The sequence below is a fragment of the Triturus cristatus genome, chromosome 6 (genome assembly GCF_964204655.1).
Source record: "Triturus cristatus chromosome 6, aTriCri1.1, whole genome shotgun sequence".
NCBI lineage: Eukaryota > Metazoa > Chordata > Amphibia > Caudata > Salamandridae > Triturus > Triturus cristatus.
The window spans coordinates 501538566-501556393 of NC_140589.1; the positions used below are offsets into that span (position 1 = coordinate 501538566).

Below are 17828 nucleotides of genomic sequence, written 5' to 3' on the forward strand. Positions count from 1 at the left end.
TGAAGGATGTCGAGTACCGAGGAGTCGGTGTCCGGCTGGAGCACCAACAAGCCTTGGCAAAAACAACCCACGCAGGAAGGTCAAGCAGGTTACGGTGTGGACCAGCAAGCTCCAGATGACTCACCAAGCAGGGGGGAGTCAGGGCATGTCTGGAGCAACAAGGAAAGCCCAACAGAAATCAAGATGACCCTTAGGAGGACCCACAGTCCGAATGACCAGGAGTCCCAAGGGAACCTTGAGCAAGATTGCAAAGTACCAGCCCACGGAGCACTCAGAGTGAGCAGGCCAGAGTTCTTTGGTGCAAATACTGCTCCGGATCAGGACTACACAGGGTCCAATGCACAAGCTCAGGAATTGCCAACAAGCATATGCAATTGCAAATAGACACGGTGCACAGGGGTTCGGGTTATGCAGTCCCCACGAGGGATACTGGCCTCAAACTTGCTGAGACGGCAGATCGACCTCAGCGACCTTCGGTACCCACCTCCTGTGTTGCTGGAATCTTCAGAGTCTGCAAGAGCTTGGGAGCAGCAGACCTGTCAGTTGCATTGAGGTGCCTGCAAATGCAGGGGAGGGACTCCTTCACCCCAAGGGAGATTCTTCGGTTGTCCTTAGTGCATCACACGTCCTGCACGGAACCTGTATGGAGCAAGGTCACAGACAAAGCTTTGGATGGAGAGGGGGACGATGTTGGTCCTAGTCGAAGTCCAGCGAAGTCCAGAGTGTTCAGACGGTCGAATGTCAATGGTTTCTTCTTGTAGAATCTTGTCCACGTAAAATCTAAAGAGCTACAGTCAGGTAAGCCCATTTGAACCCACAGGAGAGGGGTGGACAGATTCAGGGGACCCTCCTAGGGGAGGGTCAGGACAGAGGGGAGGTTACTCCCATGTCCTTTGTCCAGTTTCACGCCAGAGCAGGAGCCAATGGCTCTCAGAACTGGTTTGAGCTGGACTATGGACAGGGACACCAAATGTGCCCCAGGTGCAGACTTTCAGGCACTCTCAGAGTGCACCCACCCAGGCCCAATACACTAAGGGCCATATGTATGAAGCCACTTTGCGATCGCAAACGCTGAAATTCACAGAATTTCAGCGTTTGCAATCGCAAATTAGCAGTATGCAATGTATCACACAAAAACCCCCTCACAAAATAAGGGATTGCAAATTTTGCGATGACCTATTTTGCGATTGCATTTAAGGAATAGCAAATTGTGATTCCTTAAATGCAATGTAAGAAGCACAAAAGAAAGTGTGATTTGGTCTTAAGGAATCGCAAATTGCGTTTTCACTTACAAATGCACTATTTAGCATTTTTTAAAGTGCCATGTGGCGCACATACATGCCCTTAGGGCATGTATGTGTTGCGCATGTGCACACATGCACATTTCAGGGGTGCAACAGGGTGTCTTTTTGAGACCCTGGCACCCTTGAAATTGCATTCTCAATTTGCGATTCTCTAATTGCTAATCTCAAATTGAGATTGCCTTCCCATTCATTCCTATGGGCTTCATAGCTCATAGGAATGAATGGGAAGGTATTCCTTATTTGCAAATCTCAATTTGCAATTCTCAAATAAGGAATATGTGGGATTCGCAAAATTATTAGCAAATCCCACATACATTGCATTTTGCGATTCTCAAATTGCGATTAGCTGAAAATCGCAATTTGAGAATCGCAAAACTCTATTTTGATACATATGACCCCAAATCCTGTCTGGGAGGTGGTCACACCTCCTTGTGACAGGATGCCTATTGTGCTGCCTTCCTCTGTTCGAGCTTGGCTCAGCAGCAGGAGGGCAGAAATTAGTCTCTGGTCGGCAGCATCCATTTTGCGCTGTCCGGGTCGAGCCGGCTGCCATCGGATAGACCAGTGACCCCACAAAGCTCGCTTCAGAAGGTTGGACTCATACCTCCCACACCAGTTACTGGTGTTGAGGTATGATTCCAAGGTGTTTGATACCAAACACGATATGTTTCTATGCAGCCATTTTTGAGATAGCATTTCCGCAAGGTTATAATGCACCACTACCTATATGTACGGCTGAGTCAAAGACAACCCGGGAGAATGTCTCCGAAGTCTGCAGAGAGGCTCTGCTCATGAAGGGGCACCCTCTCACTTAAAACCCAGCATCCTGCCTTCAGGATTGATAAGGCCTACTATAGGGGTGACTTACAAGTTTTAAGTGTAGTGACCTATAGATATAGTGAACCTATATCTAAAGTAAGTGGTGCAAGCACCACCTTACACAGGTTGCAGTAGCAGACCTGAGGTCCCATTTTGCATGGCCTCTCATGGGTGGCATAATACATGCGTCTGCCCATAGGAGGCCTCTAGGGTACCTATGCCCAGTGTACATGGGTACCATATACTAGGGACTTATAAGGGTACCCCATTATCCAATCTGGAGTGTACCAAAGTACATGCATAACAATTTAAAGGAGAAAGCAGATAGACTGGGGTCCTGATTAGCAGGATCCCAGTCAGACTAGTGAAAAACTGTGCAACATCAAGCAAAAAGTTAGGGTAACCATAAGAAGCAGATCCTACGTTCCTACAGAGTTCCAGTATGCGAGTGAAAAGTGGCTAATAATAAGAGCTGTTTAACACTCTAGGGCCCGCATTATGCATATGGCGCATTTTCATTGTTTGCACCGGGCACACCTTTTAAAAGGTGCGCCCAGCGCAAACAATGAAATTACACTGCATTATGGTGAATGCCCTTCCCCCAGGACAGCTGCAAACTTTTGCTGCCGGTGTGCAGTGCATTCCTGTGAAAAACGGAGCAGTTGCTTTAAAGCAGCTTCATGTTTTCACATTGCAGACGGCAACCCGCTTCCAGTTTTAAGGGGTATTACAGAAGGGGATGCACAAGCGTCTGCAGCCCCTTCTGTAATACCAAAGTGCCCAGGGGGAACGCAAAGCAGGCACAATCGCCCCTTGCGCCCCAGGGGTACTTGTATAATATGGCCCCTGGTGTGCTTTCCTGGTTTGGGTAGGTTGTGAGCTCAGCTGTCTAGTATTTGTGCATGTTGGGCTTCACTTGATCAAAACGCACCCACTCCCATCGTTGTACACACCACTTTCATTCTGGTATGCCTTTTGAAAACATTGAGCTCTGCTTGTTTGGGATCACCGCACCCTGGTTCAAGCAAAATACATAAACAGAGAGCTCTTATTGTAGTGCTTAATTTGAGCCGGTGGGGCACTTATGCTTAGGGACCGGCACTTATTTTTCCCTAACAGATATTTACAGAGTGCAAAAGAGGGTAAAATTTACAGATCAGAAAGATTGATGAAGAAAAAGACAACAAAACCGTTACCACCAGAAGGCAGTAGCCTGCAAGACTGGGAAAAAGGCGTAGAGAGTGTCTGGCAGTGAATTAAGGACTACTGGCCTGGTTATACAGCATGCCAACTTTTAATTGCACATGCCGTTGGCTACTGAGCAGAGCTTCAGCCACCAGCACTCTTATGTCCACCACCTAAGCACTGTATTATTGTAATGCCCTCCCAACTTCACAACTCTGTTGCTTGGATTGTTTTTGTGTGGGTTACTGGGTCCTTCCTGACACTAGAAGGCAATAGAAAATGCCATGCTGGCGCTTCATCAGCCCTGCATTACACAGTGCTTGGTCGAAGGGCCGGACAGGCCGTAGCGGGCACCGGGCGTTTCCCCGGTGGGCCGCAATGGTGGGGGCTGGTTTTGGGCCCCTAGGGGGCCGTTTTTGTTACAGGGCGGTTTTTGCAGCATAGCTGCAATATCGGCCCCTGGAACAAAATCGGCCGATATCTGCCCTGGCAAACACCTCCCCCGGGGGGCCGGCTGAGCACTTTGCCAGGGCGGGTTTTCGTTCCCAGTGCGGCCCTGGGGAAGTCTATGGGCTATGGTTGCATCAAAACTGATTTTTACATCATTTGTTCCAGTTTTGCAAATGAAGCACTTGCGCAGTGTCTGTGCCTCACAGTATTACGTGCATTAAAATATGATAGCACGCTGTAATTAAAAGGCAGTATGGACCATCATCATAAAATGTTTGCATCATTTGGGGAGTTTGACAGGGATCCTTGGAAATATAGGCTAAGCTCACCTGTAACTGTTTTCAATTGAGCACTGCTAGACAATTGAATGGTGTTAAGTCTTACCTAAATGGTGAACCCTGTTGCCTTATTTCTGAACTCAAGACAAATACATGCAGTCATCAGTGGGAGTGTAAGGCCTTCATTCCTATGGCTTGAGGATGGAGATCAAACCGTGAAGTGAGAGAGGTAGTTTCTATTGTTCAGGTGAGGATGTTTCAAGTCAGGGCCTTTCCTTTTGTGCAGTCAGATTACTGCTACAGGAAGGCAGAATGACAGCCAGATGTAAGATCTCACACTTCATTTTGTGGCTATGTTGTGGTTACTTCAGATTGGAAACTGCCCACTGCTACCTGCTTTGTAAAGCATTATGTACACTAATTCCCTAAAACAGATTGTGTTATCTTTCATCCCACCCTGATCACTAGATGGAAAGGGAAAGAACATCTCAAGCAGAAACATTTAAAATACAACATTCTTGTTTTGTGTTTGTTCCATCTGATTTATGGGAAAATTAAACCATATGTATTTTGAATCTCTTTACCTGTATGTGATGGTGGTGTGTGCGTACTGGTGTTCTCATGGCCTACAATGATAGTGCAACACATGCATATAATGTTACTTAATTCTCCAATTTTGCATACAATTTCACGAAATCTCCACAATATTCCTAAAAAGCCTTCATGGAAACTGGCTTTGCCTTAAAAGTTCTGACAGTCGACTCTTCTTTTTCTTTTGATTGACTCTTTTTCATGCCTCCTCTCTCCGAGCACAGCCTACTCCATATCACATGCATGTTTGTCATAATCCCTATTATTGTCTCTCTGCAAATTTCCAACACTTTATTTCAATGATCAAATGGATAGGGTGGCTTCCGTAAGTGTGCAAAACCAATCCCAATAACCAACAATGGGCAAAAAAAAACTACTAACCATGAGTTCCAGAGAAGTTTGCTGCCTGGTGTAAAGTGCTACAATACCTCTTCAGGGGTAGTAAGTGCTATATAAATACAATACAATACAGTATTTAGAACACACTAATACCATAACACTCAGCGGTCTGAAAGGCGATTGTAGTTCATATCGACTGCATATTATATTCCTTATGGTATTTAACACTCTCACATACGACTAAGCTGCCCATCACCCAGTACTGTACCAGTCCACAGCAATTAACCACCCATCACAAACTGAACAGGCCCTGTATAACTGAAAAAATCTGCTAAATGGTGCTGGCCAACCGTGGACTTTAGTTTAGTTTACCACTGCTGGTCCCAACTAGTTATATGCTATAACCACCTTTTGACATCTCACAATGGCAATCAGCTATGGGATGATAGTGACAAAGTCCATCCCAACAGATCCTGATCCATGTCTTACTCCAAACTACTCTTGCTCAGGACTGCAAACTTTAAACAAAATATCTCAGAATGGACAACCCAGTGCAGTAGCAAGCTAAGAGGACTATGAAAATAAGAAATATAAAAAAAGGGACCTGCAGAGCTGCTCAAAGCTACCAGCTTACTCAAAGCTATAAACTTTGTGCCTGTCTATCACACTTCCTCATCCATCACACTGCTAATCAGCACCCCACATAAGGGAAGCAAGTGCCATGTAAATGTTACAAAGCATTACAATCTAAAATTCTTACAGTGCATGAATAGCTCATGCATACAGGAGTCAAAAACCTGCCTCTAAATCATAGGTTCTATTAACATCTCCAGAAGTGATAACAAGCTGAGTGTTTTTTCCCCTTACATTTCAAAGGTTTTAGGCTCCAGATAACTCTCAGCCAGGATGATATTTCAACAAAAGGATGGTTGATGGCCCTTTAATGGAGGCCTTTTTGTTGGGTCTGGCTGAAAATAAGAACTACCCCATCCCCTACAGCTTGAAGCTCAGCACCAAAAGCAGGTAACGAGTGGAAGCAGCCGAATATATCCCATTGACTGCAAAATACAGTGGGACAAATTCAGCTTATTTCATTGGGACAAATTCAGCTTCTTTCACTTGGCATGGATTCGGCTTAATAATAGCTGCTGGATCTCGCTGGATCCACCTTATTTCCAACACTGCTGCTAGCAACTGATTTTACTTGCAGAATCACATGACATCCTTAGATGGTGCCACTCATTGCATTAATCATGCAGCATATTCTGCAAGATATCACTTACAGCCTGATCACAAGTCGGGTGAAGTGGAAGATACCATTCAGCCCGATTCTTCGCCCATTGATTTCACTGCACTCAGACATACTGGGTGCAATTAAATTGGGACGAGTTCTACCTGCCTAAACTATGTCAAACGTATAGCTGGAAAATTAACAAGTAGTGGGGAAATACATGTGTAAACAGGAAGGGTAAATCACTATTAGGTTATTATCTCATAACAGCACACCAATGTTGAGGGGATGCTGCACGGTAGTTTAATTCTAGGTGCAGAGCTATCTACCGCCAGTAACTGTGCCACTATTGATCAGTCCCTTAATAGAAGAGGCCTCCTGTTATTTTACTGTTAAATTTATAATCTGTCAAACTATGGAAAAGGCAGTGACATGTGCACGCCCTCTCAATGGGCCTCACACCAATTGAATGCATGGTAAAAATATAAACCTGTTGCCCACCACATGCTTCCAGGCTTGTCTTTCACTATGGTCATTGTCCAAAGAACTCTAAATCTGAAACATAATCCTTGGGTTCTCCAAACCTATGTATATGACATCAGGGGCCGTATTACATAAAGTGCCTCAGGGGTGCGACAGGCATTTTCACCCGCTTTGCATGCCCCCAGGGCACTTTGGTATTACAGAAGGGGCCACAGACACATCTGCGACTGCTTCTGTAATACCAATAGCGCTGGTGCACATAAAGCGACAGCGCTATCTTCAGGTGGCGTTCCCTCATTTGCATTGGGGCATGCCCCTTGCAAAGGAGAGAGTCCCTTTGCCTCTGTGCCTGCGCCATTATACAGAAGCAGGCGCAGAGGAAAAGAAGCTCTCAGCAGTCGCACCACCTAAAAGGTGGCACATTGTCAGTGCGCCCCCTTGCGCAGCCTAAAAGGTTGTGCACTGTCAGTGCACCCCCTGAGAGCAGCTCTCTGGAGGGGTGTAAGGGGAATCCCATTGAACCCCAGACATCCCCTTGCAGGCAGGTGCAGTCATTGACTGCAGCCGCCTGCACTGGGATCTCTAATCCCCTTTAAAAGTGCAGGTAAGTTGCCGACTGCACTGTGAAAACACAGAGCGGCGGTAAAGCAGCCGCTCAGTTTTTCACATGAATGTGCTGCCCCCAGGGAGGTGCGAGTTTGTGACTACCCCGAGACCTGGGTCTGATGGCTTAGTGGACTAATGCATCCACTGCAGGGGACTTTGTTCGACCTCATGGTCACAGGTTCAAATCCTGGGGGGGTCCACTCAGCCTTTCATCCATTTGAGGTTGATAACAAAAGTACCCTTGAGTTGGGTAAACAACTGTTATTCAACACCTTGAGACCCATGGGTGATAAGTGTGCTTTGCAAATACATCTGTTATGTTATGAGGGCAGAGCATTCATCATAATACATCGCATTTTCCTTCATTTAAAAGGTGCGACCAGCGCAATGAAGGAAATTGCGCTGCATGTATAATGCGGCCCCAGGAGCTCAGCTGTGCTTCAACTTAGCTGACCCATTAAACGAGAAAATCCAATCTAATTTATGCAGCGTTTTTGCAAATTATACACACCATTCTATTTTTCACATCACTGTAGTGCATGAAAAAGTATGCCGTTCACAATGTGAATCCTAGGTTAGTGATATGTATAAATTGCTCCCTCTCAGGATTAGATTGGCGATATTTGTAAGTGCATTACCCCCCCCCCACACACACACACACACATGCACACACACTTCAGATTGTGTTATATGTGCACAACCCTCACTATTCCAGAGCACTGGTCAGTAACTCCAGCTTGGTTTTCACATTGCACTTTATTAAATAGAAAGCTCGAATGTTAAAACTCCAAACAAGATTTTTCCGGCGCCAACTCTGGCAGTATTTCTATTGCTGTCTTTCTAAATTTTACTCATAGGGAAAAACCTTATGAGGCAAAGCATTTAAATTACAATAATGGCACCCAGGGCACAGACAATAATTCACACAACACTTACTTAATGTTGGTACTTTTTTCCTTTCAAGCTCTTGCACTGTACCATATTTCTTTTTTCACGTTCCAAATTCATACATTAAGAACGTGTACACTTTTTATATTGTTGTTTAAAACATATTTTTCCTACAGGGAATGCATATTGCTGCCATGTTGCCATCAAAACTTAACTTATGTCACAGATAGCATAATAGCCTGGGCATGAAAGAACTGTAAGCTTGGCCGAGGGTCTTTTGCCCTCTCAAGGAGATATGGCCTGTATAAGCCGGTTTGACTGTGTTGCTGACGTCATCACCTGTGCTTTTCCCACTTCAGGACGCAATCTCGCATGATGCGACGAGTTGGTTGAACTACACGTTTGACCATGCTATAACTACTTGCAATCTAAATTGTTTGTTTGAATTTCCTAGGGGATACCAGGAGAACATGGCATACCAGGAAAACCAGGAATGAAAGGTCTAAAGGTATGTTTGGGCAGGCACATGAAGCTGAATTAAAGCAAATGCATAGTATGGTGCAAGGCTATTAAAAATCTGTGGTATAATTCGAGGCCTTAGCCTGGATTGTCGCGCCGCTGTCATGTGCAAGCATCTCTGTGCGCAGCATTCTGTATGCCCTCACTCTGTTGAGTTCTTGATGTTCAGGGGCCATATTACATAAGGTGCCCGGGGGCACAATGGGCGTTTGCGCCCGCTTTGCGTGACCCGGGGCACTTTGGTACTATAGAAGGTACTATGCAGATGCTTGTGCGCCCCTTTTATAATACCGATAGCGCTGGCGCACTTAAAGTGCCAGCGCTATCAACAGAGTGTGTTCCCTCATTTGCGTAGGGGCATGCCCTATGCAAATAAGGGGATTCCTTTGACTCTGCGCCCGCGCCATATTACAGACGCGGGCGCAGAGTTAAAGCAGCCCTCCGATGGCACTCTGACAGTGTGCCATTTAAAAGGTGATGCACTGTCAGTGCGCCCCCTGAGAGCAGCCCTCTGCAGGGGGTAAAGTGAATTCCATGGACCCATCAGACATCCTCTTGCAAGCGGGTACACTCACTGACTGCACCCGCCTGTAAGGGGATCTCTAATCCCCTTTGAAAGTGCATGCAGGTGTCGCATGCACTGTGAAAACACGGAGCAGCTTCTCACATGACACAATGGCAACGTGTGCTTTGTGAGGCCCAAATATATTTTTGCTTTTAGTGAATGTTTTTTGTATTGGCAAGGGCATTGCAGCGCTTAAACAAAAGTCTTACAAAAGCCATAACAAATCAAGCATTGACAAATCGAAAAAGCTTTTAGCTAACCCAGATCTATTGGCTTTGCCAATGCTTGTGTTCAGTTATTTTTTTACCGATATCATTGTTTGATTATCTTTGCATACTGTTATGTAAGTAATGTTGCCATGGGTGATTCCATTTACCACCTCACATAAAAAAACAAATAAAGCAATTAAAAAAACACCCAGGCAGCTTCTGAAGTTTGTAATGGAGCAAAACCTGTTTTTCAGCACCAGTTCAGTCATTGCAAAAACACTTCATGAACTGCCTATGATAAGCACATTGGGCTAAATACATGTAGCATTTTTTCAGTCACATTAGATCCGATTTGCAGAATGGGCATTTGTGACTGCAAAAAAGCTATTCTGTATATACAAACCACAAATTGTGAATTAGTAGCATGCGACTAAATCGCAATTTGAATTTGCAACCAAAGTCCTAATCAGCATTTGGAAGGGGCGGGTTTAGGGCATTCCTTCCAAATACCAATTTGCTTTGGATGTATAGATGTGTTCAAATGATATTCCGGTTGCAGAACATTATTTTTTTAGGTGGTACACGGAAAGGGACTCTTTCCCTTGTGAATGTTCACAAAAATATATTTTTTAACAATAGACAGTGATCTCATGGACAGTGCTTACTCCTAAAAAATTAAACTTACACTTTTCATTCTTTTTAAACACATCCTGTTTTCCTTTAAGGACCACTGTCTACTCTTTGATACTGACGCTTTTTTTTTTAAAATGCATCCTGTATTCCTTTGAGGAAAACATGCTGCATTTTTTAAAAGAATTGCTATATTTAAAAGCAGTATCAGACATGGTGGTCTGCTGAACCCAGCAGGCCACTGTCCCTGTGATGGCTGTAAATTCTAGTGGGTTGCAATTTGCGACCTACCTCATTATTATTCATGAGGCAGTTTGATCTGCGACCCACTAGGCATTGGTAATTTTGAACGCGTTATTATTACCTAGGTCAGTTTGCAAATTACCACACTGGTTGCAAAAATACTGCTTGCAAATTGTGATGAGTATTTCTGGATTAGTGCTATGTTCATCTGGTTTATAGATATATACTTCATATTGTAGACAAGAATTTTAGTTTCGTGTTCTGGCCAAATTAAACCATTTCAAATGCTTGTATGACATACTTGTTATACCTGTAAATGTGTGCATTTTCTTTAAAAGTGCTCTAATTTAATCTTAAATTCTATGTTGTCTCCAGAATGGACCGAGGACAAATATATTATGAAGTTCCATTTGGATCATCTAAACAGATAGCAATAAAATGTTGCTCTTGTTTTCCAGGGAGAGGCTGGTGGTGAGAGAGGACCTCCTGGACCTTTCGGCCCTAAAGGTGATCCAGGACCACCAGGAGAAGGCCTACCAGGCGTACCAGTAAGTAGTGTTCATACAAGTGAGTCATCCTAGGAACTTTGGGGCATATTATCAAGACAGGTGATAACATTATCGCCGTTTTAGTGGCAGAAAACTGCTGCTAAAACGGCGATAATGGGCTTGATAATATGCTCTATGGAATTCCAATTGAAGCTCAGGTTAGGTGTCCTTCACATCTAACATGGGCTTCAATTGGAATTCCATAGAGCATATTATTAAGCCCATTATCGCCATTTTAGCGGCAGTTTTCTGCCACTAAAGCGGCGATAATTTTATCGCCTGTCTTGATAATATGCCCCATAGTGAGTTGCTTAAAGAAGTGATTTTTTATCAGACTATATATATATTTAATGAATGAACGAAAAAATGAGTATCTATGAATACATGACTAAATGAATAAATGAAGTGATGAACAAATGCACTTTACATAAATAAATGAATATGGTTGTATAGCGTGGGTTTGTAAACCTAACAGTCCAATGCAGCAGTGTGTGTTGTACGTCTAAGGACTAGGTATGCTCTTTTCGCTCAACTGTAAATGACATAGTGGTGAGGCTCTCAGTATTTGTAGTGTTTGTAAAAAATTAAGATATTTTGCATATCCATCTGTAAATGAATGTGCAATATGGTTCAAGGAGTTGATATCGCCCATAAAGCAGTGATTTGTTTAATACAGTTACCCTGTACGTAGCATTGGCTGTATTTAGAAAAATGAAATTTCTATGCAATTGCTGGGAAAAAAAGTTATTGGTCAGGGATCAAAGGAGCAGCTTTGAAAAGTAGATGGTCTGAGAAACACGACTAAAGAGGTCTTTGCTTTGTTTTGGCTGCTTTGGATTTTTAATTTTTACTTTGTGTGAAGCACCCATTACTACTTTGCAGCTTTTGCAAAGCACAGTAATGGGATATTCCAGTAAGGAGAAACAAAAGAGCCAAATGGTAACAAAAACGGTAATAAAGACTTAAATGCATCCTTGTCCATCAAGGCACTCTAGGACACATAGTTTTCAAACCGTTCAGAATTTTACCAAGTCTTGTTCAAGTTAAAGGTGACCGGGAATGGTGTGACAGAGAGCAGAGTATTGCCAATGGATAGATAGTGCCACAAACCACTGATGTTTGGTAGATTGGATGGTAAGCAGGTTAAAGGAAGCCAACCTCAGACTTCTGATCGGCAGGTACTTCAAAAGTTCTTGGTTTGATAGACTGGAACTCTCTTTTATAGGGCCTTGTGGAAGGTGTACCATAATTAGATTTGGACTTTGTATGTAACCAGTCACTATTAAGTGCAGGGATAATCTGCTCTGATTTAAGCATGTTCATTTTGATTTAGGTGGCTTTGTTTTAAGACATTTGCAAGTTGTAGATGATTGGTGTAGTCCTGAGATTGACAGCACATGGACCATTTCAACCAGGTGTGCAAGGATAAACATACATAGGTCTGATAGCCATGAATAGGTGTGTATGATGGAGTTTGTAGTTAGCTTGTTTGATCTATACAACAAATTAATTGGTACTGCCAGTCAAGAAAAGAATACTAACAGTGCTTCCTGCATGACAATATGCTAGATGCTCTTCACCTATATTCTTCCTATCCACAACAAGGAATTTGTAAACGTAAACCCATTCATTGAGAGTCAACAGCCTTGAGTGCCAGTCACGCACGCGCCTCCTCCTAGTCACAGAGCTCAATACTCATGAGGTTCTCAAAGTATTCTTTAATGTCATTGAGAAAGCTGGGCACTGTCTCAGTTCTAGCCCCTGAAGAAAACATACAAAAGGGACGGTTTTATATGTTGTATGCTGCCTAGAATGTACATACAAAGAGAAATAACGAAGCTGTTGTAACATTTTCTACAAAAAAACAAAACCTCCTTAGTTGCTGTTGCCACCAGGACTAATTGAAATCTGTGCATCAATAACATTTAACCAACACATTTCTGACTCCGTCTAGTATAGGAGTAACCTTCTCTAAATCCAATCAGTCAATTTGAAATTTGAAAGGAAAAGGGGATGTTTGTGTCTGATAATACTCTTTAGGGTGTAGACTAGTTTGCAAGAATTAGCAGACTGAGGGTGAAACGGAGATTAGAGCTACAGTTCTTTATCTTTTAAAAAATTGAAAATCTGATATTGGAAGAAGCGAGAAGAGAGAGATTATTGGATAAATTATTCCTATGATAATGCTAATTCTTCTGCAGATTATAGCATCCCTGGACGACCTTAGACATCAGAACTGCTTTAGGAAGTTACAGCTGGGTTTTATAGTATTTCTTGTGTTGATAGCAAAAGGTGTAGTAGTGTAGTAACAAGTAGTAAGAAGAGTACTTGAACAAGATCAGGCTCATGGTAGAGAATAGCGCACACATCAGGAGTAAGACGTATTTTCAAATTTCAGCATGCCTTATAAAACACAGAGTTTTGTGAAGTAAATGACCAGTTAATTAGTTAGGCCCATCGTCTTTTACTCTTTCTAAAAGGCCCATAATTTAAAACTTGGGGCCATATGTAGGTAGCCTCACATTTACCGATTCATAAATACCGAATTTTACCGATTCGGTATTTATGAATCGGTAAATGTGATGTAGGTAATGATTCGGTAATGTTTACCGAATCGGTAAAATTCGGAAATTATGAATCGGTATTTACCGATTTGGTAATGAGGCATACCTTCCCATTGATTCCTATGGGCCTGGAGGCCCATAGGAATCAATGGGAAGGTATGCCTCATTACCGATTCGGTAAATACCGATTCGGTAAATACCGATTCGGTAATGGGGGGAGCATATACAAGGGTGGCAGGGTGTCACATTGACACCCTGTTGCACCCCTGAATCTTGCATGTGTGCACATGATGCGCACATACATGCCCTAAGGGCATGTATGTCTGCCACATGGCACTCTTAAATCAGCAAAATATTGCTTTTTGCAAGGTATTCGTTATTTATCACCAACCTGTATTTGGTGGTAAATAACAAATTCTTAATACTGATTTTCACTCTTTAGAGTGCTCCCTACATTGCATTTCTGGATTCGGTATTTACCGAATCGGTATTTTACCGATTTCTTAATTTCCGATTCGGTAAATACCGAATCCAGAAATGAGCCCCCTACATAGCAAATGCCTAAATACCGGTCGGTAACGGGATATTTACCGAATTTCGGCCGTTACCGACCGGTATTTGGCTTCCTACATGAGGCCCTAGGTGTTTTATATCCATTTACAGCACCATCTATAGATGTTGTGGCTTTTTTCCACTTCCACTACTATTACCTCCACATCTATTACTCTGTGGGTGGCAAATAAGTGTTTTTAGCCATTTTGTGCACAGCTCTTTATCTCTTTGCAAAGTCCTGTAACATTCACTGATACTAGTGATAATATGACTATATTCTACACTACGGCTAAGGGTCAGGTTGTAAATAGTTGACAATAAAGGTTCATTTTAAATCATTTATCCCTTGTGGTGCCTTTTCATGGTCCCATTGACCACCCCATCAAGGATGTCGGGCAGGGCTGGCTTTAGTACTGGTGGGGCCCTGTACGACAATGTTTGTTGGCACCCCCCATGACCACCTCACCACGGATTCCCTCACTACCACCATTTGACAATGCCCCCAAGTCTCCATAACCACTGTCTCTTAGATTCATTTAGTTTTATAGCGCCACTCATACGAGTTTAAGGTGTCAGAACACTTTACATCACACATACTTTGCACAGATACTATCATGCATGTGTAAATCAGTTTATATGAAATGTTACATAAGACAGAGGCCCACAAGGTGTAGGAGTCACTGGTCATCCATACTGGTAGGCTGTATAGTTTAAGAGCCTTTGGTCTGGAAAAGCACAAATTCTGAATTTCAAATGTAACACCATTGTTAGGGGTTTTCTTTGATAATAAGAATTGATTTCTACCCAAATGAACCCTTTTTGCTATGTTAGGATAAGGAAAGACTGGGCAAAAAACATGTAGCTGCAATATATTCCTTCCAATTTGCATGCAGGCAGCTCTTTGATGACAGTTAATAGCTCACCGCTCTATATTAGGATTTTAACTTTTAAACTGCAAGTAACAAAAGGATCTCTCTGACAAAAGCGATAACCCATTGACCTATTCATAGTGTATGCACTTTGTGATCTGAATGGGACACATTCTTTGCAGCAGGCATATTAACCTTCTGCGCTATGATGAGTCAAAACATCCGCTACCAGACTCTGGTCTCTCTCCACGAAGAACATTAATCACCGGAGTTGACATTTTATTGATGCTTGAAAATCGCTGGGACAAGGAACGTGGCATCTGGCGCTTTTAAAACAATAAACATGGCGCCTCCACCCCAAGTCAGTGCCCGGTGCTGTGGTACCTATTGCACCGCCCTAGATGATGTAAGGTGCCCTATGATGGAGGAGGCAGACAACATCTGTTCCCCCTGCCTCCATTTTGTTTTTTTGCACCTGATACAATCTCTAACTCACCCACTCTGTGAAGCCCATTGTAAATCTGACTTCTCTATACTACCCAAAATACCAAATTTTGATTGGCTGCCAGCTGGTTGATGTCTACAGAGGAGCTACAGAGCTAGTCCCTGAGACAAGCTTCATTACACTATCAACCCACCGACCACTATGTCTTTTTTCCTGAATAGCTGCCTGTGAAGATCGCACAGTTCAAATAAAGAGCAAGAATGTTATTATCATTTTAGAAGCTTATAAAGCGCAATGCTACCCCCAACGGGGGTGTCCCAGCGCTGAGGCAGACGGCAGATGGCAGGCACGGATAAGAGAACTAGAAGTTGGAGAACAACCAGGTTTTCAGGGCCCGATGAAAGATAGGTTCTGACTCAGATGAGCGTAGGGGGAGTGGCAGGGCATTTTAAAGTTTGGAGCTATGACCGCAAAGGATCTACCGCCCATTCTAGACTTGCAAAAATGGGAGATAGCTAAGAGACGATGGTGGTTGGATCTGAGGGTCCGAATAGCTAACACTTAGCTAACAGAATATTCCAGTGGGAGACATTCTGCTGGAGAAGATAGCTTTAGGATCATTCACAATCCAGAGCAGAAGACTGAATATGTACATGAAAACTGTTATCTCAACTACCACAGGCTCCTGACATAAATTCAGTTCAATTCAGTCCTTTCTATATACTGCATGGCTACACGACCGGTTCCCCCAGCGCTTGTTGCAACAACCTAACCAAGCTACCAAGCTACCATGATGAACCAATTGACTAAAACTCTTCAGAAAAGGTGTATTTTTGAAAGATTTTCTGAAGCATGCTTCTGACTTATGAAAGAGGCTAGAAGAGCATTCCAGAGTACAGATACAATGTACACAAAGGAGCTGCCTACGCTACTCCCTCTCAGAGCCTTAAAGTGAATTCTCGTTTGGATTGTCAGCCAGTGTAGGGCTGATAGGGCTGGTCTTGTGGATTGGTGCTTGTATATTTTGAGCAGTATTCTTCCAGTGGCTTTCTACAGCATTTGGAGCCTTTTTATCACATATTTAGGACTCCTTAAATAGAGGAAGTCATCATAGTCTAGACGTGACTTTATTAGACTGTGTACCACTACCCTTCTGGTGGATATCAGTAACATCTGTAAGACTTTTGTGAATGAATGAATGATTTGATTTTATAACGCCCTTGAATCATCTCAACCAGGGTATCTCGGTGAAACAGTCAATACAAAAGGCTGGATGCTAAATCTCAATCCTAAAACAGTGCCGTTTTTAATGCTTTCCTAAATTTGCTCTAGTCAGGACAGGTTCGAACTGCGAATGGTGGTTTGTTCCAGAGAGTGGGAGCCAAGTAAGAGAAAGATCTGCCACATCTAAAACATCAAATACGAGACCCTGCCAATAACTCCTTTTCACTGGAACGTAAATTCCTAGTGGGGTGATATTGTTTCAGTCTCTGACAAAAGTAATTAGGACTTTTGCCCTGCAGAGCTTTATGGGTTAGACAGAACATTTTGAACACTACTCTTTTCCTTACTGGCAGCCAATGTAAAGATTTTAAGGGAGGAGTGGAGGCCATTACGGGTGGTCGGTTGCAGATCAACCGTGCTGCCATATTTTGTAGGACCTGCAATTTCGACAATAGTGACTCATTGGCAGCAGGCAATAGAGCATTGTCATAATCCAGCTGGCTCACAACAAGAGCCTGTTCCAAGGTCTGTCTGACAGACGGAGGGAGGAATGACAAAGCTTTCTCCAGCAATCATAGCATATGGCAGTAAGTACCAATTGTACTTAGAATTTGTGCATTGATGTTAAGTTCTTGGTCTACCTTGAGTCCAAGGTTTTTTACTACCTTGCTAGGAGTCAGGCCTTGCCTAACTCCGGTGGCCACCAGTCCAGAGTCGATAGGACTTGAGCTTTCCCAAACAGAATGATCTCTGCCACTCAGTGATAACCTTCATTCCAACTGAAAAGCGGTTCTTCACTTTGTCAAGACCCTCATCAAAGGAAATGACCAGCTGAGTGTCATCAGCATATGATAAGATATCAAAAACATATGCCCTGACTACTTTGGCCCACCAGTGGTGCCACATTCAAAATAAAAATTGTAGGGCTCGGGCAAGAGCCTTGAGAGACCCTTTTATCGACCAGCCTGGGCCTGGCTTTGAATGTTCCTAGCGAGGCATCCTGCATTCTACTTTTCAGGAAATCGTTTAACCAGGTCAGGGCAGACACATCGATCCCAATCTCTCATAGTCTTTGGAGTAGCTTAACAAGAGATCTCTGGATACCAAAGCAGGAACCGGACAGTTTTTTGACCTGAGTCTCCATCATGAGCTTGTTTGCTATCTAGACTCCTAGACTTTTTACTGCTTTGGCTGGTCTGGTAGCTCATCTAGTTGTTTTGGCTAGGACAATTCTCGCCACTTTGGGCTGTTGTTGCCTACCACAAGTACCTCAGGTTTGTTGCAGC

The 17828-nt window shown here is 43.3% G+C and overlaps 1 protein-coding gene across 2 annotated transcripts in view; it reads left to right on the top strand.

Moving 5' to 3' along the window:
- The window catches only part of COL19A1 (collagen type XIX alpha 1 chain), a 2198704-nt gene that overhangs the window by 1679723 nt on the left and 501153 nt on the right, over nucleotides 1–17828 (top strand). For both annotated transcript variants that reach the window (XM_085610910.1, XM_085610909.1), the window contains exons 27-28: nucleotides 8629–8682; nucleotides 10799–10888. In XM_085610910.1, coding sequence (XP_085467036.1) covers nucleotides 8629–8682; nucleotides 10799–10888 — 144 coding nt within the window. The remainder of the gene's footprint in view (nucleotides 1–8628; nucleotides 8683–10798; nucleotides 10889–17828) is intronic.